The 17,500-nt window shown below is 40.2% G+C and overlaps 2 protein-coding genes and 1 pseudogene across 3 annotated transcripts; 2 read left to right on the top strand and 1 right to left on the bottom strand.

Annotated features, from left to right (window-relative positions):
- Positions 1 to 68: 68 nt before the first annotated feature.
- On the bottom strand, positions 69 to 1,210 carry LOC308382353 (interferon-inducible GTPase 5-like; annotated as a pseudogene). Its single transcript has one exon. The product of its transcript is annotated as an interferon-inducible GTPase 5-like (transcript).
- A 9,082-nt stretch (positions 1,211 to 10,292) lies between these two features.
- On the top strand, positions 10,293 to 11,441 carry LOC308382352 (T-cell-specific guanine nucleotide triphosphate-binding protein 2-like; the record flags this gene model as incomplete). Its single annotated transcript, XM_080860072.1, has 1 exon — positions 10,293 to 11,441. The coding sequence occupies one exon, from the start codon at positions 10,293 to 10,295 to the stop codon at positions 11,439 to 11,441; it is 1,149 nt and encodes a 382-aa protein (XP_080716198.1).
- A 1,890-nt stretch (positions 11,442 to 13,331) lies between these two features.
- LOC308382350 (interferon-inducible GTPase 5-like) lies at positions 13,332 to 14,423 on the top strand (the record flags this gene model as incomplete). Its single annotated transcript, XM_080860070.1, has 1 exon — positions 13,332 to 14,423. One exon carries the CDS (start codon positions 13,332 to 13,334, stop codon positions 14,421 to 14,423), a length of 1,092 nt encoding a protein of 363 aa, XP_080716196.1.
- Between the last annotated feature and the right edge of the window lie 3,077 nt (positions 14,424 to 17,500).

The raw sequence follows: 17,500 nt of genomic DNA, 5'->3' as shown, positions 1-17,500 counted from the left end.
GGATAGGATCATAGAGGAAATATTAAACATGGAAAGCATTCCGCACCATTAAGCATGGGTCACATACTCTAATTTACTTCTGCCATTTCAAGCACCCTTTTGGCTACATCATACAGTTCATTTAACCCTTCTAGGAGCATATGTTGTGTGGTAACAAGCGATATTCCAGCTGCTGCTGTGCTGCCAACACCAGGCACAAGGCTGCACAGTGACTTAACAACACCTGCTGCACCAAGTCTTACTGCCATTTTTGTTGCCAGAGATGATTTGTCTGTAATTGCCATGACAAGTGATGATTCTCTAACCATTTCCAGTATTGGCTTCTTTACTCCCTCTGACAACCTTTCAAGGGCTTTATCATCTAGACCAAATGAATAGTAGCTCTTGGTTAAGAAAGACACTACCTTGGCAACATCACATGCTAGTGACATACCTGGTACTGGGGCTGTCGCTATGGCACCTGATGTGATGGCACAGCCAACGCCGCATTCTTGAATGCATTGTATTACTGGTATAGAAACTCTTTGAAAAAGACAGGCAAACTCATAACCAGAGCATCTCTCTTGTTATCTGCAAGGTCCCTCTCCAGATTTGTTACCAGTTCCGGGAAGTCAAACCTTTCCAGGTTATGGGATGTAATGAGGAAGACAGGAGGGGGTCCCAGTGCTCTGAGATTTCCCAGACAGTTGTTCCGTATTTTCTGAAGTGTTTGCTCCTCTGTTACTCCCTTTCTCTCCTCTTGTTCTACATCAACGTCAGTCATTGTGTGAACAAAGTAGAAATTCTTCTTCATTTTCTTGATTTCATTTGCCAGCATCATGTCAGTGTCCTTGAATCTTGATGCACTTACTATGATGAAGAAGTCATAGTTTTGGTATTGGACATCTTTCATGTAGGTTTCTGCTTTGAACATTAAGCTCCCTATGCCTGGCAGGTCCCAGTAGTTCACATTGGGCATGGTTGGGTGGAGGTACATGGTGGGCTCTAGGGTGGTTTCTACGTCCCCAATGGGTGCAGCTCCTTCATCAGTATCTTTCAGACCTCTGATGGCATTAACTAAGAAGGACTTTCCTGTCCCAACATTCCCTGTCACAGCAATATTGAGGGTGACATTATCTAACCTATCAACCTCTTCTCTGCCGACCAGCTCCCAGGTCCATTCAGCAGAATCATTTAGTGAAGCACCGGTATCATCCTGTTGATCTGCCATGATCTAAAAGGAAAGGGTAACGTCTTATATTATCATGTAATTACAGTAGTTTTCAACAGTGAAATCTCTGATGTTAACACAATCTAAAATGTGTATTAAGTATCAAAATTAAGGAAATTAGCTTTTGAACAGAATAGATACATCTTGGTCCTGCAGCTAAACTATACTTGCATAATAAAATATAACATAAACACTGTTTGTGCTGTTTTTTATCTTTTTAAATGGTTTGTCTTTAGTTTTGGAAACTTTGGCATACACTAGTGTGATCCATGTTTTCAGAAGTTCAGATTAATTCATTTTAACTTGGTTGGCAAAATAATGAAAGTGTGGTGATCGAAACCTAAATGAGCACGCCAAAATTGAAAGAAGACGCAGTCAGGATTTATGGAGTTTATTTCAGCGTGGAGAGACCTCTAAACTGGCGCTCAGAGAATGGCTTACCTGATTGGAAACCTGGTTGGAATTTATACATTTCAGTCAAGTAGAATACAAGAGGGGAGGGGAGACCACACCCTACAGGTGATGGCAGGAAGGGGAGCTGGTGATGGCATGGAGGGGTTCACCTATGGGGGGAGGGGAGTGCTAACAGAGGACAAAGGGTGGTAGCAGGAAAGAGGCTATCTGGGGGAAGGGGCGGCGCCGGGGGGCGCTAGGGCTCCCACTGGATTAGTCATAGCAAAACATAGAAAACAAGAATGGGAGCATTCAGAGAATGCAAACCTCCGCCTTGTGACCTTGACATCTGAAAATCTAATCATTTATTGCCATTATATGACCCAATCTCCCTAGCCTGGATACCAGCCTGAACTCCGCCCACAAAATTTTTGGTCCGGGAGATTCAGTCTGGAGTCGAGCTAGTTGGGAGGGTTTAAACGGCCCCGAAAAGGGATCTGACCATTCAAATTGTAAGGGCGGGCTTTATACGTTGATGGACAGACATAGATAGATTACCGGTATACATCGAACAAAGATGGCGCCGTCTCGGGAGCTTAGTGGGACATATTTGATATGATTTAAGGTATCTACACGACTTTTTTTATGTCTACATTGACTCGGTTAGTTGTGTATACGCAACACCAATGTTGCCTAGGATTGTAGGTCTTAACTTATGCACTCTAGACCATTATTGAAAGGTTATGCTAACAGCGTAGACAAAAAGAACATTAGAACTAATGGTAGCTTCTAGCCTTGAGTGCTAATTAAGTAACGTCTCAACAGATATTGACAGCGCATTCATTTTGAAAGAGGAACAGAGAAACGCGATCAAGGCATTTGTCGATTGAAAAGATGTTTTTGCCGTCCTTCCTACGGGATCAGGTAAAAGTTTAATCTATCAGATGGTAATAATACTACGTTGCTCTGATTGGTTCTAGGTATCCAATTCAGCGAAGAGGAATTTTCTTTCCTGGTTCGTTGAAACACGCCCCATAATCACAGCCCAGTGGTCCGGTCTCAGACTCATATTCTGACTAGAATTATGAGTATGACATCGTCAGGCTACAATCTCCCCACAAAGTTTGATGGAAATCGGTTCATGCGTTTCTGCGTAATCCTGCTGACAAACAAACAAACAAACAAACAAACATACAGGGGCGAAAACATAACCTCCTTGGCGGAGGTAACAATGGTTAATCTATTATTGTTATTTAATTTAGCGTTTTTTATTGTGTGATACTAATATTTCACTCACAAAAGAAAATAATAACAGGTTGAAATTAACATATTAGCCGCGTTTACATGTGTCAATATAAGCCGCTTATAGCTCATAAGCCGCTGATCGGTAAGCCACACAAAGCCGCTTAAACAAAGTGTAACATGTAACTAGTGGTGACAGGTAAGCCGCTTATCGGGAGTGTTATGCGCATGCGTGCACATGCAACAGACATCTCTCACTCACAGCGATTTCAGGGGAGACAGTCCGACGACAGATAGCTATGTCAGTCATTGGATAGTGTTAAACAACTGTACTGATATTAAATGTACTACTAAGATGCCATTCTCAGAGTAAGGCCAGTGACTCCACCACCAGTCCGACGAAGGTGCACTTTTATCGGACACTTTTCGCTTGACGTGCGGGGGCAGGTGGCAGGATCCAGGCGCTCGCTACAACGGGCCAGTCCGACGACAGATAGCTATGTCAGTCATCGGACAGTGTTAAACAACTGCTGTTCTGTTAAACAATCAAAATGCCAAATTGAATAATGGATTAACAATGGATATGCTCAGTTTAATAACGGGTTAACATGACAACGCGAACTTTTTAGTTTTCGCGGGTATCGCACTGTATTACACAAACACCCCCAAGATCACCCATATACAGCCTAACAAGAGTAGCCTATTTTAGCGATTTTCCCCATCACAGAGTTTTGACGATGCATAGTACAATGATCATAATGCAGTGTGGTTAACGTAACAAAACAGCAAATTTCACGCTAGTAATGTTAACTGCCATAATCTGCAAGTGGTGCATTTAGCCTTCCATTAGTACGGGTCGTGTTTCTTGTTGCAGAAGGCCCTTTTTTAAAGATAGGTTAGCCGAAGGCATATGGGATGGCCCTATTGCATGTATTCTCTTTCATTAAGACGTTGATCTAGCTTTCAATTTGGCTAAAAAAACGTAGCCCAGTTCATTATCAAAATTAAACTCTAGAAAGAAAACACTATACGTGTATAATCAATGATATGATGTCACCATGTAGTTTTCATTAATATCTTGCTGGAGGCTAATACTAATATGAATGCCATTTGTTAAGTGTTAGTGACAACCCTAATACTGACAAGTGCTCATCATAACAGCCATAAAACAAGAGCAGATATCCGGCTTTTAAAAGTTGCCATCGTTCTGTGACAACAAGACCACTGAAAAGAGTTAATCATATTTTTTGTACAGAGATTTGTACGGAGTGTCAGTTGGGGATGCAAGTTTTTGATAACATAAGGTGGATTTTTCATATTTGTCTTTGTTAACTTGAGGCGTGAACTCTGAACTCGTGTCGTCGGTAGGCTCGTCAACTAACAGTAAACGAGTTGCAGATTGAAAAACATCTCGGCACATCTGAGCGTGTTGCAAATTAATAATTTCGACCCAGTGAACGGCGTCGGAAGCTGCCTGTGCAAGATGCAAATCCATGTTTGATGTTGTTAGTAAACAAAGAAGGCGGACGTGGGAGTGGGAGCACATCTCCGTCGTCTTTGCGCATGCCCAAGGCAAGGTCAGCAGCTTAAATTTCGGTCCATGTAACAGAAGACGATTCCATCAGAGCGGCTTACAAAAAAGACACATGTAAACGCAGCTATTGTTTTATACACAGACCATATTTTTGTAATAACCTTTGACCCAATTTTCATGTTGCACGCGTGAACATTGACGTTCCCAGACGGTTGAAGGGGAAAGCGAGCTAGTTAGTTTCACGTAGGGCTGCAACTATCGAATATATTTGGTATCGAGTATTCTATCGAGTATTCCATCGATTAATCGAGTAATGGGATAAAAAGTACTTTTGCGTTTTTAAACAACAATACCAATAGTGCGTCCTGCAACCAGGTTCAAAGCTCAACAGCTGTGTGTATGTGTGTGACCACACGTGTGAGAGGGAGAAATGAGGAGTGCGTGACATGAGATCTTGGTGCATTTTTTCCTCACTTGCTACTTCAACATCATGCCTAGTCATCACTATCAACTCATAAGATAGGCTAAAAATAATCACAAATAATATACGTTCTAACTAGCGCTAGTGTTCATATTAGTTAGCAATCATATATCCGCTAGCGTCAATTTTTACGTTACATTGTAGAGGCTCAGCATGGTGACCTGTTAATGTATTTGCTGTTAAAAGACCCACAATTACCAAAGCAGTATTCTTTAACTCCCTTTAATGTGCATTCATCAGTTTCCATTACATGACGATGCATGTGTGTGTGGTCTGCAATGAGAATAGGGACTTATTAGCACTGCACTGAATTGCTTTAACATGAGTTATTGCTACACGATAAGAATTATACAACTAATATTACTAGATACTAGTGCTGTCAAACGATTTAAATATTTAATCGCGATTAATCGTATTTTTGTCATAGTTAACTTAAAATGAATCGCGATTAATCGGAAATTTGTATCTATTCTAAATGTCCCTTCAATAATTTTTTCCCCTCATTTTTATTTTATTTTAGTGCTCTTATCAACATGGAAAAGTGGATTGGCTTGCTTTATGCAATGTTTTATTTTATTGAAAAACAACATTGCCAAACAGGGCAGTACAAAATAAAATTATAAAGTGCACATTTCAGATAAACAAGGACTCAGCCTAAAGTGCAGTTAAACCATCGCTTAATATTTTCTTTTTTTCAAGTTTGCTGTGAACATAGAAGTCAGGCCTCTTATTTCAAAAACAATTAACCGTAACAGTTAGGTTACCAATAAAAAGTAAGCCTACTACTTCTGTGCTTTCAGCCAGCTGCCTGTTGTCATTTTCAGACAACAGTGAAGCTCACTTTTTTTGCACAACACAACTTTAAAGGTAAACTTTCTATTCAGAAGCTTTTTATCATCCATTTCGCCGCCGCGACTCTCGCACACGCGAATTGTGCCTGATCGCGGCTTTGGCCTTACCTGTGAATTTAACGGATCTCACTACATCTCACAGATTTTCAGAAAAGCACAGAATAATAATTACAAGTCCGGTAGACTGCTGAGCAGTGCGAGTGAGAGACTAATGAGTTCCCACTGTGCAGCTGACAGTCTGTGTGCTCCTACTGTAGGACATTAAAGAAGGTGGTATGTAGACTATCAGTATCGCACAAGGCTTTTTTTTGCTTTTAAACTTTTTTAACCTTGACAATCCAGCTACCTAATCATTTATTAAATTGTTGCAGTCGTTTGGCAAAATAATGAAAGTGTGGTTAAACTTACCGTGTTTTATCCAAAACGATTCAGATGTTGATGAAATTGTATATTAAAATAATATTCCCTGAGAACTAGTTTGGTTGAGAACACTATGACTGTGTCACATGAGTGGAAAAGGCTGTGGAAGTGGAGAAGGAAGGGGGATTATACCACTCCTAAGGCTACACCCACATGCATTTCTAAAACACACATCAATTGCTTGACAAAAGCACTGCTGAATATTCAACAGACAGCTAGAATCACCACCCCAATTTAAGCTCCGCCTTTATAGTAATTCGATTTGTTAAAAAACTTGAAACTCAGTTCACTTAGACACTGATACCTCATTCACAGGTGTGTCCAGACATAACTTCTGTGCTGAAGACAACTTTCCCTGACAACTACCTTTGCTTTGACCACGTAAGTTTAACCACACTTTTTATTATTTTTCCAATCAACTATGCAATCATTTACAAGTCATTTGGTAGCTGGGTTTTGAAGGTTAAAAAGTTTACAAACCAAAAAAATCTATGTGTTAAACTGTTATTCTACATACCACCTAATTTTATGTCCTACAGTAGGATCATGCTATCTTCTTAAACCAAACATGGACAAAAAAAATCATCATTTTAAATCTTTAATGTGGAAATGCACAATTTTGTACTGGAGTTGCTGTGGAGTCTGTAAGGCGAAACCAGAGAACAAGAAAATGAAATGTGTGTGAACTGAACAACAGGCTTTCCTTCAGTGTTACCCCTTCATTTACTGCTTGCCTGTTTGTGACTACATAACATACATTTCCCTCACATGAATATTTGTTATTTTTCTTGTTTGCGTCTCATGGTTTGTTAAGATTCTTCTCCCTTTTTAAAAATGTCACCATTGCTTTAATTTCATCAGGCATCTTTTCTTCCTCTCCACAGTGATACACTCTTTAAAGTTTCATGTCTGTTATAAACCCTTTCCATTTTTTTTATGTAATACATGACAATCATCTCTTGTTGTTAGCACACAAAAATCTTTTCATTTCATACTATTTTCTTGTTTTTGTCATATGTTCATTTCCTAATGTATTAGCAGCCCATACATTTAGCAGAAATATGCAGCATCCAGAATAGAGCAATTATACAAAACACAAGCCTCTCTTTACTTACTTTTCTAACTCTTTATTGATCTGCATTTGCTAGAATGATGACCACCCTACCAAATTGATCCTTTAACGAACCTTTAACCAAACAAAAGGAGCAGTGGGGAGAAGAGTGAGAAATTGGTGTAGTTTGAAACACCACACTTAAACATAGATATAAAACATATGCTAACAATATTGGTGCAATGGGACAATGTGTTAGGCCTACAAATGTTTTTAGAGCTATACATGTCAAAATGCTTAACTGTTATATGGATTTCACTAAAGTAAGATCATTTAGTTCATGCTGTTACTGTATACTGCAGTGCTCAATACTCCCATAAATATGCCACTCAGTTGCAGATATGCTGATAATTCAACTTTCATCCTTGTCATGGGGAAAGGTTAAACTTTACATTTTAGCAATCTTATAAAGGTAGTATTCCATGCCTGTACAAAAGTGTGTGCATTAATGGCTTGACAAAAGCACTGCTGAATATTCAAAAGTCAGCAGTTGGAATCACCAACCTAATTTGAGCTCCACCTTTAGAGTAATATGATTTGTTTAAAAACTTAAAACTCAGTTCACTCAGACACTGATATCTCATTCACAGGTGTGTCCAGACATAACTTCGATACTGAAGACAACTTTCCCTGACAACTATCAGCATTTGCTTTGACCACGTAAGTTTAACTACACTTTCATTCTTTTGCCAATCAACTATGCAATCATTTACAAGTCATTTGGTAGCTGAGTTTTGAAGGTTAAAAAGTTTACAAACCAAAAAAAGCTATGTGCTAAACTGTTATTCTACATACCATGTCCTTTAATGTCCTACAGTAGGATCATGCCATCTTCTTAAACCAAACATGGACAAAAAAAAATCATTCAGCATTATAAAAATAAGATTGATAATGTAATGTAAGGAATTTTAAATCTTTAATGTGGAAATGCACAATTTATACTGGAGTTGCTGTGGAGTCTGCATAATGTAAGGTGACACCATAGAACAAGAAAATAAAATGTGTGCGAACTGAACACTGCTCAACAGGCTTTCCTTCAGTGTTACCCCTTCATTTAGGGGGAAGTTTCAGTTCTTATAGTCTATCTTTTACTGATGTCATCTGTGGGCTCCTCGTGGTCAACAGGTGGTGGTCATGGGATCCCTACCCTGGTGTATCTGTTGTTCGCAGAAATAGACAGTAATGTCCCATATATTGTGTGAAACCTCTGCACCTCTGTTTCTCAGAGAGTAGCTGACCATATTATCTCCCTAAAGACCTTCAATGTATCAAACACAATCTCTCCTGTCCTGGGCAGCCCTCTCCTGTCCTGGACAGCTAAAAGCTACTGTTGCAGTGAGCTGACCTTCCTAGGCCTGCTTTTCCACTCAAGGACTCTGGTTTCTGAACAAGACATTTCAAAGATTGTACCTATTCTTCCTAATAAACCTATACTGAACTGAAATGATCTTACATTCCCTCCTTTGACCTCATTTATGAGGTCAACACAACAACAAGCAAAGCACTAAGAAGCCAGGTTACATTTTGGGGTGTGTTCTCTTTATGTTATACAATTTCTATCATACTCTGTCTCCATTTGTCCATCTCCAGCCACTTTCTCTGTAGAGGAAACGAGAAACCTTGCCTTCCCTGTACTACATAGATCTTTTATTTGTGTAGTCGGATATTTAGCTAGTGCTTCTACTGTGGAGAACTCTTCACTATCACATGTCTCAGAGAAACAGTAGTTTCCCTGTGTTTTTCTGTCTCAGTTCTCCTCTTATCTTACATCCACCCTCCTTTCCTTCACTCCTACACTGTATCTGCATTTCTACTCTTCCGACCCGTCGGAAGGTTAGCCTTGGCCCTGCTTACAATGGCTTTGGTGTTTCAAAGTCGCTCATTCAGAAATTTTTTAGGGTAAAAAATAGGAGTAGTTAGCATCTTGTTGAAAATGTTGTTAACGTGTAGAAAAAAAGTCACAAACAAATACAGACACCCGTCCCCTCTTTAAGTCAGCTCTAGGTTGCTGGTACAATGTATAGGCTACTGTGTAGCATCCACTTAACACATTGTATACTTCATATAATTATTTGTGGGTTCAGAATCTTAACTCAAATCTTGTAGCAGTAGGCTTCATAGCCTCTCCCCTATGTGTGTGTTTGCTTAGTGCATCGGCCCTAAGGCTTGGATTTGTATGTGTGTGCTTCTGACACCATTCTCCCTAGGTGGGTGTGTGTGTGTGGCTGCTCCTGTAAGTGTGAGAAAGTTCAGAAAGAGCTTAATGTGTGTGGACCTGGCCCCTCCTCTCTCTAGTACCGCAGAGTGTGTGTGAGAATTTTTCTCCCCCTAAGGGATCTTGCTCTCTGTCTCTGTCCATCTAGTATCGGCCAGTTGGTTACAGCCAGGTTTTGAAAGGTGAAGGAAGGGGGATTATACCACTCCTAAGGCCACACCCACATGTGTTTCTAAAACACACATCAACACCTTGACAAAGACACTGCTGAATATTCAACAAACAGCAGATAGAATCACCACTCACATTTTTTAAATGGATTTGTTTAATAATCTGAAACTCAGACACTGATACTTCATTCACAGGTGTGTCCAGACATAATTTCTGTACTGAAAACAACTTTCCCTGACTACTATCAGCATTTACTTTGACCAAGTAAGTTAAACCACACTTTCATTCTTATGCCAATCAAGTTCAAATTATATTTAGTAATTAACTGAATCAACCAGAACTCGTAAACATAATTTACAGTTGTCTGTGTAAATACAGTAAAGTCAATCAGAATACAGTAAAGTCAGTATGAATATAATCATTAATTTGGTAGATGGTTCATTTGGTTAGGCATGAGACTCAAGTTCAGTTTTCGAGCAGTAATCATGTCAACCTAAGTCATCGTCTCATTGCATGCACATTTCAGATTTTGTCAACATCAGAGATTTCACTGTTATAGATGCTATAGAGAGATATGCTATATGCTATTATGCGATGAAGATAGCTTATTTGCAAAAACAGAACATGAGATAATATAAGACTTTTTCGTTTCTCCTTTTAGATCATGAGTAATCAACAGGATGATCTCAGTGCTTTACTGAAGGATTCTGGTGAAACGACCATAGAGGGGGCCATGGCTAAAGCCGAAGCAGCTGTTAACAGCTTAGATAGTGTCACCCTCAACATTGCTCTGACAGGGGAGAGTGGGGCAGGAAAGTCCTCCCTCATCAATGCCATGAGAGGTCTTCAAGAGCCTGAAGAAGGATCAGCACCAACTGATGTCAATGAATGCACCATGGTGCCTACCAAGTACCCCCACCCAACCATGCCCAATGTGATCCTATGGGACCTGCCAGGCATAGGGACCGGCTTGTTCAAACCAGACAACTACTTGGAAAAGGTCAAATACCAAAACTATGACTTCTTTATCATAGTAAGTGCATCAAGATTCAAGGCCAATGACTTGATGCTAGCAAAAGAAATCAAGGAAAAGAAGAAGAATTTCTACTTTGTTCGCTCAAAGACTGACAATGATGTAACACAAAACGAGAGAAAGGGAGTAAAAGAGGAGGAAACTCTTCGGAAAATACGGGAAAACTGTGTGGCCAATCTCAAGGAATTGGGACCCCCTCCTGTCTTCCTCATTACAGCAAATGACCTGCAAAGGTTTGACTTCGAGAAACTGAGAGATAATCTGGAGAAAGACCTTCCAGAAAACAAGAGAAATGTTCTGCTTTTGAGTTTGCCTGTCTATTCCAAAGAGTGTCTTGATCAGAAATACAATGCATTCAAGATAACAGCTTGGGCTGTGGCCATCGCATCAGGTGCCATAGCGACAGCCCCAGTACCAGGTATGTCACTAGCATGTGATGTTACCATGGTAGTGGCTTTCTTAACCAAATGCTACTTTTCATTTGGACTTAATGATGAATCCCTTCAAAAGATTTCAAAATTGGCAGGCAAGCCAATGCTGGAAATTGTTAGAGAATCATTAGTTGTCAAGGCACTTGCAGATGATTCGCTTGCAACAACAATTGCAACAAAACTTAGTGCAGCAGGTGTTGCTGAGTCAATGTGCAGCCTTGTCCCTGGTGCTGGCAGCACAGCAGCAGCTGGAATATCGTTTGTTACCACACGATCAGTGCTCCTAGAAATGGTGAAGGAGCTGTATAGTGAAGCCAAAAAGGTGCTTGAAATGGCAGGAGTCGAGTAGAGTACAGCAGATACGTGACCCAGGCTTAATGGTGTGGAGTGGTTACCATGTTTAAGATTTATTTCATGATTTGTGGATGAATAGCTATGTAACTATGGTTTGCAACAATATCGGGGATTCATTTATGTTTCTTTTGTAAACAAGATAAAGAAAGGTATCCGGCCGAGAGGGTGGATAATCAAATGCATTTTCATATTCAAATGAACATTGTGAATTAATCTGAATCAAGGACTAATTAATTTGCTTTTTCTTGAGTTGTCTTTTTTAGATGATTATCTGATTATCTTTTGATGCTATCTTTTGCATCAAATTCTAGTAATGTTCTATCCATGATCCATAAAATATCAACCTCTGCACAATCTGAGCAACTATTTAATAGAAGTTCCTTCTTTTTGGTCATTTGGCCTTTGTGTATTCCTTTTGATGTTGATGATCTTTTGGATTACTGTCAAACAATCAGGACAACCCTGTGATCATTGGTGTGCAGGAATCAGTAAATATTTGTAGTGTAAGTGTTGTAGTGTTAAAGCATACTGTGTGATGAAATGTAGGCTGTAGCCAAAAGCCTGGTTTGTGTTGAAGAGTGGGGCTGTCTGCTACGGACATGGCCAGATTGAGACCCGTATTCAGAGCGGGAGTTTAGTTTGAATTTTGATATTTTACATGGGAACACTGGTCATGTGGAAGATGCTTTGTCTATGTGCAACCCTAAGGACCACAGTGTAAAAAAAAATAATAAAAGTGTTTTTGAAAAAGAAACAGATTGCTGTGTTTTTATTGTGAGGTCGACTGTAACAAGTTTAGTGCACATTGCTGGTATTATTATTATTATGGTATTAGTCATTGGATTTGCTTAGAAATCTTAAACTCAGTTCACTCAGACACTGATACCTCATTCACAGGTGGGTCTAGACATAACTTCTGTACTGAAGACAACTTTCCTTGACTACTACCAGCATTAGTTTTGTCAAAAGCTAAACCACACTTTCAAATGACACTTTCATTCTTTTGCCAATCAATTTTGTATAGTTATTAACTGAATTAACCTGAAATACTATAAAAACAGATCACACTATTGCATTCAGAAGGGGGGGGGGGGGGGGGGGGTGGTCTTCCCTGCATGAGTCTACCTCAGTCTGTCCACCCCTTCTCATCTCATTATTATTCCAACCCACTGTCAATCTCTTTACTGGCTATACTAGCCCCTTGCACATACTTAACCTCTTATTTTTCTGCACTATCACTTTGCACTGTCCACACACACAAAATAACACATTTTTTTTTGCACTATCCACACAAGCAGCGCAAGAACAACACCCCACTCCCTGTGAACATGTTCTCACTATGAGTATGTGATTTGTGTGTCTGGGAGTTGTATAAATTGTATAAGCTACTGGATGACCTAAATTTCCCTCTGGATTAATAAAGTATCCATCTATCTATCTATCTAAATAGTGAGTATGAATATAATCATTCATTTGGTAACTGAGATTTCAAGGTTAAAAAAGTTTCCAAAAAAAACTATTTGAAAAGATAAAACAGAAATAGTGTTCATGCTATATAATAATATATACATATTGTTTAACTACAGAGCCTAGATGTATCTGCAATAGGGCTTAAAAGCTCACTTCTAAAATAATCTTTCAAAGCTGCTGAATTAGGCATGAGACCCAAGTTCAGTTGTTGAACTGTAATCATGATAACCTGAGTCATCAACTCATTGCATGCACATTTCAGATTTAGTCAACATCAGAGATTTCACTTTTAAAAAAGAGTAATTATGCTATAGAGATATGCTATATGCTATATGCTATTATGCTATGAATATGGCTTCTTTGCAAAAACAGAACATGAGATAATATAAGGCTTCTTCCTTTTTCCTTTTAGATCATGAGTAATCAACAGGATGATAAAGCCAGCTTAGATAATGTCACCCTCAACATTGCTGTGACAGGAAATGTTGGGACAGGAAAGTCCTCCTTAGTTAATGCCATCAGAGGTCTGAAAGATACTGATAAAGGAGCTGCACCCATTGGGGACGTAGAAACCACCATGGAGCCCACCATGTACCTAAACCCAACTTCTGGAACTATGCCCAATGTGAACTACTGGGACCTGCCAGGCATAGGGAGCCTAAGGTTCAAAGCAGAAACCTACATGAAAGATGTCCAATACCAAAACTATGACTTCTTCATCATAGTAAGTGCATCAAGATTCAAGGACACTGACATGATGCTGGCAAATGAAATCAAGAAAATGAAGAAGAATTTCTACTTTGTTCGCACAATGACTGACGTTGATGTAGAACAAGAGGAGAGAAAGGGAGTAACAGAGGAGCAAACACTTCAGAAAATACGGAACAACTGTCTGGGAAATCTCAGAACACTGGGACCCCCTCCTGTCTTCCTCATTACATCCCATAACCTGGAAAGGTTTGACTTCCCGAAACTGGTTAATAATCTGGAGAGGGACCTTCTAGATGAGAAGAGAAATGCTCTGGTTATGAGTTTGCCTGTTTATTCCCAGCAGTGTCTTTACCAGAAAAACAATGCATTCAAGAATGCAACATGGGCTGTGGCCATCACATCAGGTGCCATAGCGGCAGCCACAGTACCAGGTCTGTCACTAGCATGTGATGTTGCCATGGTAGTGGCTTTCTTAACCAAATGCTACTATTCATTTGGACTTAATGATGGATCCCTTAAAAGGATGTCAGAGAGAGTAAACAAGCCAGTACTGGCAATGGTTAGAGAATCATCAGTTGTCGTGGTGATTGCTAAAAAATCATCGCTTACAACAAAAATGGTAGCAAGACTTGTGGCAGCAGGTGTTATTCAGGCACTGCGCAGCCATGTGCCTGTTGCTGGCACCATAACAGCAGCTGGCGTATCTTTGGTTACCACACGATCTGTGCTCCTAGAAGGGGTGAAGAATCTGTATAGTGTAGCCAAAGGGGTGATTGAAATGGCAGAACTACCGTAGAGTACAGCAAACGTTTGACCCAGGCTTAATAGTGGGGAGGGCACAACATGTTAAATAGTTTTTCCACTTTCCCATGGAGGCTTTTTTTTACAATGGCTCAACAATCCAAACGTGTACAGGCAATTGCAGAGAAAAACATTCACTGATTTTATTTTTCTCTTTTGAGGTTTCTATTCAGAGATGTACTGTATGTGAAGTACTTCTATAAACATTAATTCATTCATATACTATAACTGGGAATGAACTGAAGTTGTCTTTGCCTTGTAATCAGGATGTAGGTGAGTGACAGTGCTACTGGGTGTGGCTTACTTCTGTGTGCTGTTGACATTAACCTTTGCTGAGTGTGAAACATCACTAAATTGTGCACGTTTTGTTTGATTTTCAATAGACTACTTTAACAAATGAAGTTGTTGTTAATTGTGCTTTGTGCTTTGTGCTGTATTTTGCTTTATCTGATTTAACTGTATCAAATAGGGTCACACCTGATTTGGATGGTCCCTTATAGACTATCTACAGATGCTCAGATTCTACATAAACTGTCTGTTGAAATTGTTAACTACAATGTATGGTGAAGGTTAGAGGTTGGGTTTGGAGAATGTGATGTTCAACGAAAACAGTTTGAAAGATTGAACTTGAATTTCAACAAACCATCTGTGATGTTCCTGTAGGACAACTGTGACAAAGTGACAAAACCAAAAATGTAAACAAGCTTTTCATACAAATGTAGTGTTTAATTGAGGACTTGAAACCAGACAAATTAAAGTTTAAAAAAAGGTAAAATGTATTTTCTGCTTTTTCCAACTCTGTATTTGAAACACACATAGTGCTCGATGCATGAACATGTAGTAGTGACAGTGACATCGTTTTACTAAATCTCTCAAGCCTCTCCAGAACTTAATATGGACTAATACAACTACAATATTGATTGGCAGCATTTGACACAATATCTAAACCAAAATGATTACACTTAAAGAATAGAAAAGATGAAGACAGATGGGGCTGCAGGGTCGGCAGCTGCCGGGTCTGTGAACTTGGTGTGAATCTCAGGTCCACCGTGGAATCAAAGGGATTGTGAAGGACGAGGAAGGGAGGGGAATCAAGGGAGCCATCGTCTCGGTCAAAGGCATCCGCCACGACATCATCACAGGCAAGACACACACACACACACACACACACACACACACACACACACACACACACGAGGAAGGGAGGGGAATCAAGGGAGCCATCGTCTCTGTCAAAGGCGTCCGCCACGACTTCATCACAGGCAAGACCATGGCAGGCCCGTGGGGAACTCAAACAGTGTTCCATTCTTCTGCCTCACCAGAACACAATCAAACCAAACATTTAACCTAAACAGTATTTGAAATACTAAGAGTGATTTTTTTGTTCATAGTTAAGCATTTTTTAACATTCAGTGTGTGTGTCTATGCCTGTGTGTGTGTGTGTGTGTGTGTGTGTGTGTGTGTGTGTGTGTGTGTGTGTGTGTGTCTATGCCTGTGTGTGGTGTGTGTGTGTGTCTCTGCCTGTGTGTGTGTGTGTGTGTGTGTGTGTGTCTATGCCTGTGTGTGGTGTGTGTGTGTGTGTGTCTCTGCCTGTGTGTGTGTGTGTGTATCGTAACGGCGTCGGCACGCGGCTCCTGCAGAAGGCCACGCTCAACCCGGACGACGAGGACTCCGTGCCCATCATCCCCTCCATGGGCACCTACGAGCGCTTCGACCCCTACAACCAGTTCGCCCGCTACAACGTGCGAGACGCCACAGCGCCGGGCATCGAGAGGCAGGAGAACCCCTGGTGGTGGTCCTACTTCGCCCGATCCACTGGCAACGCACCCAACTGGCTCCTCAAGGTGGATTAGAGCGCCATCTGGTGGCCAATATCAGTCATCGCAGGCAGACTCCTTCACCTTTCCTAAAAGGCTTTTGCACTTTCACGGCTTGTCACTATGAGGAATATGTAATGGAGTGTGTATGTTTGGATATGTGGTGCACAGTCTACATCACTGGTGTAGGTGCCATATGCAGTATGTGTAGTGATACAACCAGTGGTGTAGTGGTCCCTGGAGAAGTGGGTATACTCTTAACTTTGCAATTTTTTTAAGCAGCCCAGGATATAGCACAGCATAAACGCCCTGTTTTGAGAAGTGGGTATTCTCAATGCTGACTGAAAAATAAGTGGGTTTACTCTGTATACCTGCGTATACCCTGGACTACACCGCTGGGTACGTCAATGACCAGATCACTCATGAAACATGCTGGCACATAGTCCTCCAGGTCACATTGCATTGATTCAAACAGCACACTGTCATGCTTGCTTGTGTTTTTGGTAATAAAAATGTTTTCCCTTGTCAAAAGAGTAAACAAGTTTTTATTTTTTATTTGGGATAACCAACATGTCTGTGTGAGATTTATTTGACTATTTTGAAGTGGTGGCCATAGCCGAGGCAGTATACACATGGTGCTGTGAAAGAGCAGCATACTTAGCAAGAATGGGAGCAGTCAGAGAATGCAAACCTCCGCCAAACAAAATGTCAGCTTCTAAGCATACAGTAGTTTGAGCTAGGTGCACATACAAACAACCTAATGACTGTTATTTTATTTGGCAGTTTAAAAACCTTTTGCACTCAACATAAATTAGGGGTTGGTTACTGAAGTTGGTTGAATAGCGATATTTTTTATATATTTATATTATATATACATATTATAATTTAAAGAAACCCTTCTATACAACTAACATCTAACATCTCACCAACATAATTTTCACACTTTTAAAAGTTGTTTCATGTACAGAACACGAGAGGGCAGTATTACACTTACTAAGCCACATCACCATCCTCTATGGCAGAAGCGGGGATATCTGCCTTGTCACGTCGTGATGTCATAGGCTGCGTATATCATAAATATAATCTTAGTCATTTGAATGTAATAGATGTGATGACAGTAAATTCTTGTCACAGTCTCTCAACGTTTTCCTCTGATTCAATGACTGTAAATAATAATAATATTGTTTACAGTCATTGCCCTGAAGATGTAGACTGTGTCTTGTGAACTCGCCATCGTTAGAGGGCGTACAATTAT

Source organism: Sprattus sprattus (genome assembly GCF_963457725.1).
Source record: "Sprattus sprattus genome assembly, chromosome: 21".
NCBI lineage: Eukaryota > Metazoa > Chordata > Actinopteri > Clupeiformes > Clupeidae > Sprattus > Sprattus sprattus.
Note: the sequence above shows the minus strand (reverse complement) of the source record. Positions and strands in the feature narration are given on the sequence as shown.